The sequence below is a fragment of the Pistacia vera genome, unplaced genomic scaffold (genome assembly GCF_008641045.1).
Source record: "Pistacia vera cultivar Batoury unplaced genomic scaffold, PisVer_v2 Contig733, whole genome shotgun sequence".
In the NCBI taxonomy this organism is placed as follows: domain Eukaryota; kingdom Viridiplantae; phylum Streptophyta; class Magnoliopsida; order Sapindales; family Anacardiaceae; genus Pistacia; species Pistacia vera.
The window spans coordinates 88,823-103,034 of NW_022196594.1; the positions used below are offsets into that span (position 1 = coordinate 88,823).

The 14,212-nt window shown below is 40.2% G+C and overlaps 1 protein-coding gene across 1 annotated transcript; it reads left to right on the plus strand.

Annotated features, from left to right (window-relative positions):
* The first annotated feature begins 470 nt into the window (after positions 1 to 470).
* Positions 471 to 1,751, plus strand: LOC116115210 (UPF0481 protein At3g47200-like). The gene has a single exon (XM_031401371.1). It carries the CDS (start codon positions 471 to 473, stop codon positions 1,749 to 1,751), a length of 1,281 nt encoding a protein of 426 aa, XP_031257231.1.
* Positions 1,752 to 14,212: the final 12,461 nt, after the last annotated feature.

Consider the following 14,212-nt stretch of genomic DNA (forward strand, 5'->3'; position numbering starts at 1 on the left):
TCTAGTGAGTGGTTAATTTGCTATGTTTGTCTAATGCTAATGATGTTCACGTATCAGCTGGTGCTAGGCGTCCTTTTGGAATGAAGGTCAAAATATCATTATCAAAATGGTTATAACTAATGAAAAAAAAAAAAAAATGGCAGTTATTTATTAAAAAAGGAGTGGGTGGATATCAGCCGGCTATGAATAATTTCCTTCTTGAGAAAGTTGCTTAAATGCTAATGATGTTCACCAATTTTCCTTGTTCAAACTAAATTTTATTTCACCAGATTTTATATAGTGGATGCATTTTGGTGTAGGAAGTCATAAAGAAGCAGAGGAGTGATACACAATTTGAGCTAGATGTGGCATTCGAGAGAAGCAACTCAGGTCAGGTCTTTGATAATTATTCTATATTGTTCTTTTATTCATTTCACCACATGAAAAAAGATTATCTTTCTAGGGTTGATCTTATCTAATTAATCAAGACAATGAGTTTTGAGATGATTAGTTGCTTGACCAAAGATGAGGGTTCGAGACAGTTGGTAATTAACACTAAGCATAATTTAGAGCCTGCTCCTAACTGTTGCATTTACCGGGTACCCAGAAATCTTCGGGAATTGAATGAAAAGGCTTACACTCCTCAGATAATTTCAGTTGGCCATCTTCATTACGGGAAAGAAGAACTAGTTGACATGGAAAAACAGAAGAAACGATACATGGAGAGTTTTATTAATCGAATAACTATCGAGCAGTGGGAGCAAATGTTAACTTTCATTAAAGATAATGAACAACATATTCGTAATTGTTATGAAGAGGCCTCTAATCTTGGGAGTATTGAATTTGTAGGCATGATTCTTTATGATGCTATCTTCATTATGGAGCTTTTCTGGAGATATTATGATCGTAATCTTTATTATAGAAGTGACCTTTTGCTGAATAGAAAAGCATTAGGTTATAATTTATGCATGGATTTACTACTACTCGAAAATCAGCTTCCATATTTCTTCCTTGAGAAATTATATAACTTAGCTTTTGTTAATCCTCACCGTCCCACCTTCTTGGATCTTTCTTCCATTTATTTCAACAAGGTTATGTTCAATGGCCATGTGCCCCAAGAGGCGGTAGTTATACATTTCACTGATTTAATAAGAACTGCTCTGTTAAATAACTTCCCGAAGGTGGAGGATGCAAAGTGTATTGGGGATTTACCTTGTGCGGTGAAGTTGCGCGAGTCTGGAATAAAGTTTAAGCAGATTAAAAGAGAATGCTTACTTGACATAAGATTCAAAAAGCGAAATCAGAGAAATATTCCATTCCTCCAAGTACATGAGTTACAAATACCAGTTTTGATAGTACATGAACATACAGAAACTTTTCTTAGGAATTTGATGGCTTTGGAGCAGTGTCACTACCCAATGGATACTCGGATATGCAATTACGTTCTTCTAATGGATACTTTCATCGATACTGATAAAGATGTGGATTTGTTTGTCGATAAGGGAATTATTAGCAATTGTTTCGGCAACAGTGCTTCCGTGACAAATATGTTTAACAAACTTGGTTTGCAAATTAGTATGCCTGGTACCTGTTATTATGAGCTTGGTGAGGAACTAAAAGCACATTTTAACAATCATTTGAACCATGTGAAGGGCACTTTGAAAAGGGTGTATTTCAGTAATCCTTGGAAAGGCACCGCAACCATTGCAGCAATTATACTCCTCTTGCTCACTGTCATTCAAACCATATGTTCTATCAAGCAAGCCGTTTGAATAGTGTAATTTGAACTTTAAAGTTTTCCATTATTTCTGATAATGTATACTACCCTGGATGGGGAATTGGGATTTTTTGTTTCGTCTGAGTTATAATTTGTGAAGATCATAATATTCTCTCTCTCTTGAATCCTTTATGTTCATGAGTTTGAGTGTAGGTCGTGTACCAAGTTGGGCTTTTATTATTGTGTTTATATGATTTCTTTTACATTCATAGTCATTGTTATGCGGATATCTTGATTGTTTCTGCAGTTGAAAATCTATATTTACATACATATATACTGCATTATATGAATATCTTGTGAACAAGTGATGCTCAAGTTTAGAAGTTTCATGAATATTCATCCCCATATATTGTTGCTTTTTCAAGTTTCCAATGACATATATGCTTAGCATATAGCAATTCTTACCATTCTTCTTTAATTAACTGTCCATGCATTCTTAATATATTAGTCATTTTGGCTCTGAAAAAGTTTGGACTGTTCATAGTAACAGAAAATTTAAAGTATTTCTGTGAGAACTTCTCTCTCATCCGGTATATAAAAGCTTTAAGATTTCTTTTAGAACAATGCTATAGTTATCGGGAGTAGTACACCGAATTTATGTACCGAATGACATGGTGAAATCTTGACCATCGATTAATATTAAATTATAATTAATCGACGTTCAAGATTTTGTTACGTCATTCGATGCACAAATTCGGTGCACTGCTTCAGATGTCTCTATTATTTTTCTTTCTTTTAAGGCCTCGATAAGGCAGCGCACTACCCTAGTCTAGCAACCTACATGAAGTTAAACATGACCAATTGTCTCCTAATCGGCCAACAGAATAAGATGTTCTGATCGGAGTCCGGTTTTGCCACACATGGACAGTGAGCGGGCCAGCGTGGGGAGTGTGTTCCCCAGCCCAATCCAGTCCCTAATCGATTATAATTAAATAAATCATTACTTTTCTTACAAAAAAAAAAGATTAAAACATATTGTGTAGTAAGAAGTAAGAACTTTAATCAAGTAATAGCCAAAACAATTTAAAATAAATAAATTAAAAAATAATTTCTAATATGCTGCAACATTATTTATTTCTTGGCGTCTTATCGATTTCTCTTCATTAAGAATCATCAAAATTTCATTCCTATAAAATGTGAAATATATATGTTAATTACTATTTATTATAACCATTATACACTATTTCTATAATAAAAAATATTTATTTGTAATGGACCAATTTATAATGGAGAACGAAGCGGGCTTGGGAGGGATACCCATCTCCTATCCATTTCAAGATGGGGAATCAATTTCCTCCCCAAAGGCCCAAATTATTTCCCTCATCCCTTCCCCAATAAAGGCTACTTTCGACGGATACCCAAACCCATCCTTAAGTCATAGAGAATGACAATTCCCACAAATAGCGCCACCCTATGTAATGAACTTCCAAACATTTTGTTCTTATTTTAGTTGCCATTTCTTTTTGTTCATTCATTATTTCCAAACAGATGGAAAGAGAGGTAATGTTACTTCGTTACTGTAATATGACACTTCTTTTTTTATGAATTTCACTTTCAAGTATTATATAGAGACTAATGAGAGTTAATGTTAAAGTTCATTATTTTCATATATTTTGACAATTATATCTCCTGCATCTTCAGAATTGTGTTGTGCCTTAGCATAACATCTTAACATATTTTATTATAAAAAGAAAATTGTTCGTAAAAAGAATGTACTAAACACGACTTATATATATAACTCATTGTATAGATTTAATGCATGCTCAACCTATATGACATCTTCAGAATATACAATAAATCATATAAATTGTATATTTTTGGAGTATTATCATTAATTATTTAATTAATCCCTTTTGAGCTATTGCTGTTTAGATTAATTTAATGTTCGTATTGATCAACCCCACCATCCATTTATAGTCTACTTTTGACTTCGAATTCGCCTTTATTATTATTAATAATAATGTAGGTTTTAACTCAGAATTTTTAGTAATAAGATTAAATTAATTAAAAGGTCATTACCTAATCAGACTGCCTTACAATTTTGGTTGTCATTGACAAGTTAATTCTTTTTAGTCCTTATGGTTTCAGTTTAGTATTGTTTAAGGACAAATATTTCAAATACTGTACTAGAGTTTTGGTCCTTATCATTTTGAAAATATTGCTATATTAGTATTTTAACTCAGTAAAATGTTAGTATTGTTAAATTTATATTGAAATAAAAAAAATTGCCCCTATTAAATTAATATTTCTTTTTTAATAGTTAAAAAACCTATTCGCCCATTAATTTTAATATCCTTCCGTTAAAAAAAAGGGTATTCAGGGGAGCCAGCGAAGAAAGCTGAAAGTTGAGGGGAGTGGAGATGCCGGAAGATTTATGATACCTGCGGGTGCGGGGGGACTTTTGAGAAAAGTTAAAACCTCTGGGGAGGTACTTAACAATAAGCATTATATATTTCTTAAACATTTAATACTCTCCATTTCCTAGTCAGGTAGTTCTCACGCAATGGAAGATTTTATACAAATTCAAATCTATATTTTATTTTATCAAGTTTGTCCCATTCAAGGAAATCTCCAAGAAGTCTCCCTTATATACACTGATAGTTGACATTTGGCCGTGGAATTTATCAAGACTTTTACTTAGCTAGTTAATTACTTGGCACGTACGATATGATTGAACAAAAAGAAGGCTACTAGACAACAAAAATACATGCATGTCAACTTGATAAGCTTGTTTTTTCCTCTTACCTCTTTTCCTGTAAAATTCATACTACATTCTCCTTTAATGAAGGCATTGGATAACCTTCAAATAAAAAAAAAATAAAAGCTGATTTAATTAAATTCTATCTGCAACTTCCCCACATAAACTGGATCCACAGGTTTCAAAAGGGACATTCTCAAGACAGTAAACAATTTCACCGTTAACTTTCTTATATTTTCTCACTAACCAAACACCATTTATAAATTAAATAACCAATATAAAGTAAAAATGAAAATATTCTTCAAAATTCAATCAAGAAGCTGCTTCCTAAAAGTAAAGGTCAAATCACCACTATGCTTCAAATAACATATATAAAGAAAGTAGATGAAATTCAAAGTAAATGAAACAAAGTGCGCCTGGTGTGTCACCCTCACAGGGAAGAAAAGATAATGAACTTTCTTTCCCCTCTGCATCCACACATTTTTGGTGGAATTTTCCATGGACTTACTTAGCAATTTACTTTGCACTAATATCGAACATTGCATTGCATTCTATATATAAAAAAGTATTGCTAAAAAAATATGACTGATCAAAACGCGTTTAGTCTAAAACTTGTCCTATAAGTTTCATCTATGTGTATATAACAAAGTTTAACATCTCCAATTGCAGAAATCAATTCTGTTCTCTCATTAAAAAAAAAAAAACCAATGTCTTTTAGCACAAAAAATATTTTTTTCAACATCATGATCACTAAAGTGTTTATTATAATCTTCGTATGTTATATTGTGATTACTGCTAATAATCCTATGGTGGTTGAAGCTGCTGCAAGGCCTATGCCTATGGATGGCAATGGAATTAGGCACTCATCTCCTGTATATGTCCCTCACGATCATCAGCTGCCGCCGCCTTCTACTCCGAATCCCTGCTCCCATATCCCACGATACACTCCTGGCAACTGCAAACCTCCTCACTAGGATCCTATCTTTTAGCACAAAAATTAATTATTTTTTTTCTCGTTTTGAAATTACATAATTTAACATTATGATATAAAAGATAATATGAACAAAGTTTAGATACGATAAATTTGTCCTTTTATATGTTTATTCAATTAAATTCTGTTCCGCATGTATTTATTATCTGTTTTATCCACTCAATCATCATCATAATTAATTAAATAAAATGTTTATATGAATAATATTTTATGTACATATCTCTAGAATCCTTCATATTGATGAACAAGGAAACATGGATCCATGTAATATATTTCTTGGTTTCTTTTGTGTATACTATATATCATTAATTTTTTTTTTCGTTTTTGAAATTACATTATTTAACATTATGATATAAAAGATAAGATGAACAAAGTTTAGATACGATGACTTTGTCCTTTTATATGTTTATTCAATTAAATTTTGTTCCGTATGTATTTATTATCTGTTTTATCCACTCAATCATCATCATAATTAATTAAATTTTATATAAATGTTTATATGATAAGTTTGTCATATGGAATTACTATACAAAAAAAAAAAAAAAAAAAAAAAAAAGTGATATATTTGATCCGTGAAATTATCATATTCACAAACTAATATTTTATGATGTGTAGTCATGAAATAATCAATTTCACAAAAGAACCTATTTATAGAATTAACCATTATTCATAAAGCATGTTTTTATATATTTATAAAAAGCTTACATATTACATGTGATTATACTTACCTCAATCCCAAGCAAATTCACAACCTTTCACTTATAAATCCAAAATTTCCACGTCGCACCTTAAACATACAAACAAACCAATTTTAATTACCTTCACAATCATACAAGCAATTGCCTTGTATATCGAAATTTCTTCAACAAATTAGCATTTATGTAACCTCAAGGGCCTGTTTGGATGGGAGGATATTAGATAACTGGGATAATATTTTTTAAATTGAGCAGATGATGATGTTTGGTTAATTTGTGAAAAATTATTTCCGGAATCTTTTATGACAAACAGTGGCATTTGGGGGGTAAGTTCCTAGGTAATCATATTTTATGTCCCATGTTGCCCCTAAACAGTTGAGCATTTAGTCCAAATTACCCTTATATTTGTTAAGATTTACAAAACATCTAATTCACTCATGCAGACCCTTTTGTCCTCACTTTTTAAATTTTTCGGATGACATTGTCCTTGTTAGTGTCATTATTTATAGAAATGTCATTTTACCCAGAACTGGCCACCACTGCCAACCGTCATTGACTGCCACTGGAGGCTGCCAAAAGTCGCCATAATGGCATAAGACCGACCGTATATGGCCGGTCATGTGCCAGTGAGACCTTTTTTGGCCATGGATCTGTCAGAAACAGCGAGATCTAGCATTTTCATGGCCAAAGATGTGGCCATGAAACGACCAGGTATGTGGCACTACCGGCGTCAAAACAGCCACATCTTTGACGGTGAAACGGCTAGATCTGTGGCACTGCCGGTAGTGGCTTGGGGCGGGTAGGGGTGTTTTTATGAAGTTTAAAATGTTTTTTGTTACTAGGCTGTTTTTGCTAAATCTGAAAAGTAAGGGGTTAAAAAAAATTATTCAAAAAATAATAATAAAAAATACTATTATATTAATATTTAAAAAGGAGGGTGTTATGCCTAGGAAAATAGGGCTGATGTGGCGCCCAGTTAAGTGCGAAAGGTTAGACCTCGGGAAGAGCTTACTGGCATTTTGGCGCAGCTGCGTCGGTAACACCCACCGCTTGCTTCCGTCAGAATAATGGGTGCACGTCAAGCTTGCCAGGAGTTGTGATGATCCCGCGTGTCCAATCCCTGCAGCAAATCACGTGAATTACTCTAAAGGAAGGATTTGCATGGATCATCCCACCAACTTACAGATTCAGTGATCATTACCTCAAGACATCCCACTATAAAATGAGAGCTCCTCTCTCATTAAGGGGATTCGCACATTCTTGACAAAACTCTCTCTCTCTCTCTAGAAAAGACAGTCATTGATACCTTGTATCATCAGTGTAAAGTCAGTCGTCCAAAGCGACCTAACCATTATCATTAATAAAAACATCAGTGGACGTAGGATTTGCTTCCTTAGCATCCAAACCACTTTAAAACTGCTTTCTCACTGCATTTAGTGTCATTTTCCTTTCCATTCACGTGTGTCTTTTAGACCAACCCAACATTTCACACGTGCGTTTTGTTGGTGTCAAAATCACGCATCAACAGTTTGGCGCTAGACGGAGGGGCTGATTTAGTGTTCCTCCTTCATCAGGAGAATTTCTAACTTACCGGTCCTACAGCAACAACTGGCCCGCCAACCAGAACCTGAGCAAACCAACGAGGGCGTTGAGGGGCTCCCCCAAGTTTAGGGGGACACCTCTTCCAAAAAACGTTCGACCCCGCAAAATGCTGCAGGAGATATCCCGTCAAGTTCACAACTTGACCCTACTATTAGAAGCTACCTAGAGAGGTTTGACAATACTCTCCAGACGGTCAACCGAAGGCTGGACTGTTTGGACCAAGGCGTGCCATCCAAGTCAGCTATGACAGTGCAACCGCCAAAAACGCTTGCAGGTCGCGCAAAAACGTGACAAAGGGAAATAGCCCGTGCCGTGAGCATTGCAGCGCGTAGACAAAAGGGTAAACAAGTGGCAAAAAGCAAGCCCACGGGGTCCAAAGGGCCAGCAAATTCCGACCGCGTCCCGAGCAGAATACCAGTCTCGTTGAGACTTGGTGAAAGGATGCAGCCCGAGCTGTCCCATGCCACGTCGCAAGAGCACACCTATAAAAGTGCTAGTCGGGGCGATTCCTATCACCACCAGCAAAACGATCCTAATCGTCACCATGTGAGAGGGTCCCGCACTTCGTGGGGTGATTCTTACCACCGCGAAGGTCGTGAAAATACCCCAAACCTTTTATCGCTATCACATGCCTCTAACCGACATGTGTCGAGAGTGGCCAAAACCGCCAGCCGAGGCGAAGAGAAACCCAACCTCCGGACTTTCCTCAATCGTAATCACGAGGGTCGAACTCGTATGGGTGAAAGCAATCTCCAAGCGGCTCCATTGCCACAAATTGAGGAGCTGTAGCGAGCTCTAGACAGATTATGAGCTCGAAAAAAAGAGCAGGGGTAGGTCGCATCCGCGTCCCCCTTCTCTACCAAAGTGTTAGCCGCTCCACTCCCACCAAGATTCAAGATGGCCAACATGCAGGCGTTTGATGGGAACTCCGATCCGCATGATCATTTGTATGAATTTAACGACCTGATGGAGCTTCACTAGGTCTCACATTTAGCAAAATGCCGTTGTTTGGCAGTGACTTTGACCTCCCATGCCAAACGGTGGTTCAGGTCGCTCCCAATGAGATCGATCGATTCGTGGCCTCAGATGAGCGCGACGTTCCTAAGGTATTTTCAAGCAAATTGGAAGTTCTCGATGCCTTTGAGCTACCTTAGCAATATAAGGCAAGAAAGGGATGAATCCCTCCAGTCCTATATTGACCGTTTCCACAGAGAACTCAACAAGGTGGCTCATACTTCTGAAGAGTCTGTTCGGACTCTCATCATAGCCGGAGTCTGTCCACAAATCGACCTGTGGAAAGAATTACAGGCTGAGGACGATGTTTCCCTCACTGGATTCTATAATCTCGTAGAGAAGTACCTCCGAATAGAAAATTTAATGGTGGCACTCTGCCATCGCGACCATAGCGCTTCAGGCAGTACACCTGGTCGACGGGATAGTAGAAGAGCTGATCGCAGAGGGGACGTAGACGATCAGCGAAGAGGGAAGAAACCTCATTACGAGCCCAAAAAGTCCTATGCTTCAGTCCTTCGTCGCGATCGCGACAGAAACCAATATACTCCACTAAACGCATCTGTATCAGCTATTCTCGATAAATCCGAGAAGGTCAGCTTGCTCGGAGAGCCCGAGCCCATGAAAACTCCAGCGACATCCAGAAATAATAAAAAATATTGTCACTATCATCGAGACAATGGGCACCATACCGATGAATGTCGAGCTCTCAAGTAGGCGATCGAAAACCTTATCAAGTAGGGACATTTCAAGGAGTATATTGATGACTCTGCTCCCTCACAAGAGAAAAATCAGGAGGGGTCAAGTAAGAAGCGCCGCAATCAGAAAAGGAGTGTGCACCCTTAATTTAATTTTCGGGGGACCGCACTTCGCTAGAAACTCGCGAGGTGCCCAAGAAAGGTATGCTTGTGAGGCACATCACGAGCCCATCAGAGCGATGAGCGTGGCACAGCGACCACAGAAGATTTGCCCGGAGGAGGAAATTTCCTTTCGGCTCGGCTGCATCATCCTCACGATGATGCCCTTGTGATAACGCCTCTCATAGGGCGCCATAATGTCCAGAGAATGTTAGTGGATAATGGAAGTTCTGTGAACATCCTGTTCGCTTCAACTTTCGAAAGAATGAATTTGGACAAGGCAGACCTGAAACCTGCCTCGTTCCCTCTATATGGCTTCACAGGGGACCACCTGCTCCCTAATGGCACGATCTCACTCCCAGTCACGTTGGGTGACTTCGACGAAGTGACTAGAGTAATTGAGTTCTTGGTAGTGGATTGCCCATCCGCCTTTAATGGAATTCGGGGGTGACCTCTGCTAAGACATTTCAAGGCAGTCACTTCAGTATACCATTTGCAAATGAAGTTTCCCACCCCGACGGGATTGGGGAAGTTAGCGGGTTTCAGCGTGCAGCTTGGGACTGCTATGTGAAAGCAGTACAGATGGCGTGCAAAGGCAAAGGTACCTCATGCGGCGATCACAACCAGACAATGGCGATTAGCCGGATCGAGCCATAGCCTGGCCTAGCTGAGGATAATATAGATCCTCGCATTCAAGACTGCCCTTCCAGTGGGCCAGTTGAGGACCTGACTGAAGTACTGGTCGACCAGACCGAACCAAGCAGGGTGCTAAGGATCAGTAAAAATCTCAATCCCCTGCTCGCTACCGACCTGACCAACTTCCTCAGGGAAAACATCGATACGTTCGCATGGTCGCACGTAGATATGGTCGGGATCAGCCCGAATGTTATTTGCCATGCATTAAACATTGACAGTGAAGCCAAGCTAGTTCACCAAAAGAGGAGAGCGATGGACCTGGAGCGATATGCTGCCTTGAAGCTTGAGGTGGATAACCTCCTTCGAAATGGGTCCATCTGAGAAGCCCTCTATTCGACCTGGGTTGCCAACCTAGTTCTAGTAAAGAAGCCTAACGGCAAATGGCGGACCTGCTTCGACTTCACCGACCTCAACAAGGCATGTCCGAAAGATAGTTTCCCCTTGCCAAGAATTGACCAACCCGTGGACGCCACCTCGGGGAACGAGCTGCTAAGTTTTATGGACGCGTATTCGAGATATAATCAAATCCGATGGACGGGCTAGACGAAGAGCATACATCTTTTATTACAGACCGGGGACTGTACTGCTATAAAGTTATGCCCTTCGGCCTCAAGAACGCTGGTGCAACTTACTAGCGACTGGTTAACTGGATGTTCTCCAACAGATAGGTAGATCGATGGAGGTCTATGTAGACAACATGCTAGTGAAGTCCCATGTCGCTTCAGATCATGTAGCACATCTCGCTGAGATGTTTAGCATCCTCCGGTAGTACCGAATGAAGTTGAACCCCCTTAAATGTTCATTAGGAGTATCCTCGGGAAAGTTCCTAGGGTACATGGTTAACCAGCGGGGAATTGAGATCAACCCCGAAAAAATCCAAGCTCTCCTCTATATGAAGAGCCCGACCAACAAAAAACAGGTTATGAGCCTGAACGGGTGTATAGCAGCGCTAAGTCGTTTCATATCAAGGCTAACAGATTGCTGCTTGCCATTCTTTAATGTACTCAGGGCCAATAAGAAGTTCGAATGGACTCCTGAGTGCGAACAGGCTTTCCAGAGAATAAAGGAACACCTCGGGAAGCCACCACTTCTGTCCAAACCTCTCCCACAAGAGATCCTCCTTTTGTACCTGTCCGTCTCGCAGTTCGCGGTCAGTGCAACTCTAGTTTGGGAAGAGAACGGAACGCAATGGCCAGTATATTACACGAGCAATCGTCTGTTGGATGCCGAGATGCGGTATCCGAAAATGGAGCGATTAGTGTATGCCCTAATGATCGCTTCCCGAAAGTTGCAACCTTACTTCCATGCCCATACAGTTCACGTATTGACTAATTACCCGCTCAGGCAGGTCCTCCAAAAACCAGAGGCATCGGGAAAATTGCTCAAATGGGCCATGGAACTCAGCCAGTTCGATCTCCATTACAAACCAAGAGCAACTATTAAAAGGCAGGTTGTTGCCGACTTCATCTCAGAGTTTTCGCATCATCCAGCGAATGAGTCGGAACAGCCCAACGAAGTCATCCAGGAAACTATTCAAAATCTCTCGACCTGGACCCTCTACGTCGATGGATCATCGAACAGAAAGAGGGCCGGAGCAGGCCTTCTCTTATTGAGTCCCGAAGGGGCCCGTATTCATAGCATTCTTCGATTCGGTTTCAAAGTAACTAATAATGAGGCCGAGTATGAAGCTTTGCTCGCTGGACTCAGGTTGGCCAGGGAAATGGGCGCAACTGCAATCAGAGTCCACAGTGACTCCATGCTGGTCGTTAACTAGATTTTGGGAGAGTATTAAGCCAAGGAAGATAACATGATCAATTATCTGAAGAAAGCTAAGGCTGCACTCGAGCCGTTCAAGCATTTCGCAATCACTCAGATCCTTAGAGAAAACAATTCTGTGGCGGACGCCTTGGCAAGGATAGCCTCATCATTAGACTCGGATGCACCAGAGAGCATTCCTGTTCGATTCATCGAAATCCCCAGTATCAGCCCAATCGAACAGGTCATGAATGTAACAGGTTTAGACTCATGGATGACTCCTATTACTTAGTATCTCAAGGATGGGATCTTACCAGACGATAAGGTCGAGGCAAGGGTTCTGCGAACAAGATCTACTCGCTACACCCTCATCGGAGACCAACTTTACAGGCGAGGGTTTAGTGCCCCTCTTCTTCGATGTGTGACCAGTGAAGAAGCAGATTATATCATGAGGGAGATACATGAAGGGATCTGCGGTAACCACATCGCCGCGCGATCTCTTGCGAACAAGGTTATTCATCAGGGGTACTATTGACCCTGAATCCAAGATGACACCTACAACTTTGTCAAAAGGTGTGATAAGTGCCAGCGGTTCATGAATATACCGCAAGCTCCCTCCCACGAACTGATAACCATGACTAGCCCCTGACCTTTTTCCATGTGGGGGATCGATCTCATCAGTCCCATGCTAGTCGATAAAGGGGGAGTCAAATATACCGTGGTTGCGGTAGATTACTTCACCAAATGGGTGTGACCTGAACCGCTAGCCGCGATCACGACCAGAAAGCTCAAGGACTTCATTTTTAAGAATATTGTGTGCCACTACGGAATTCCTCATACCCTCATCTCGGACAACGGGAAACAGTTCGACAACGAGGAATTCAAACAGTTTTGTGACAAGCTGGACATCCATAAAAAATTTGCCTCAATAGCAAGGCCACAAGCAAATGGCCAAGTTGAAGCTGTCAATAAAACCATCAAGCACACTCTGAAGGCCAAACTTGGCGCAGCCAAAGGGAATTGGGCCGACGACCTCCCCCAAGTCCTATAGGCGTATAAAACAACTCCAAGAACCTCCACCTCAGAAACACCTTTTTCGCTAGCATACGGATGCGAAGCGATGATCCCTGTAGAGGTGGGAACTGGTTCACTTTAGAGGGACTTGTACAATGAGGCCGACAACGAAGCACTTATGAGAGCAAGCCTAGATCTTGTTGAAGAACATCGTAGCAAGGCTTCGCTAAGGATAGCAGCCTATCAGCAACGCGCGAAGAGGTTCTTCAATTCAAAGATCAGGCGAAGAGACTTCCAGGTCGGCAACCTTGTGCTAAAGGAAGTTCTTCTCGATACCAAGGAACCAAGTGTGGGAGTGTTAGGACCAAACTGGGAAGGTCCATATCGCATCGACAAAGTGATAAGACCAGGGACTTATCATCTCAAAAGGCTGAACGATTCCAAGGTACCCCAAGCTTAGAATGTTGAGCACCTTCGACCATACTATCAGTAATTCCGAACTCAGTTTTCCTTGTAAATTAACTTGCAATTCGTGTAAATAATTTCCTTGTAAAGTGTCATTTTGTGCGCTTGTAACAATCTTCGTATTTAATCCTGTTCATGTGAATATGTTATGTCATCACACTTGTTTTAATAAATGTAAGCAATCAGGAAGTACTCTTGTATAATAAAGGGAACAAAAATTGTAAAAGCAGAAATGTATTTCATTAATGTGGAGTACAACAGACAAAATGGCATAATTACAAGCCCTAATACGGCTCCTTGAGGGCCGACCTTGTCGTCCTAGGGCTGGTCGGCTGAGGGTTTATCTGAGGCGTGTCCCGAACCTCCTGCTTGGGAGGCCGCCACTTCATCATCCTCCCGCACCATGGACATAAGTGTATCTTGCCAGTCTTCCGGGAGGTCGAACATGTCAAGTCACGGATTCTTCGGTCGCAAGGCATAAATAGACTCGATTGCCCATTTGGCAGCCTTCTCTTCGACCTCCACTGCCTGATTCTGCATCTCTTGTGTCAAGAAAGCAACTTTTCCTTGACTTTCCTAAAGTTCAACTTCGAAGGCTTGCCTTTACTTCTCAGAGGCGTCCCTCTCTTGCTCTGTTTGCAAGGCCTGCAAAGAGGTCGCTTTGAGCTACTG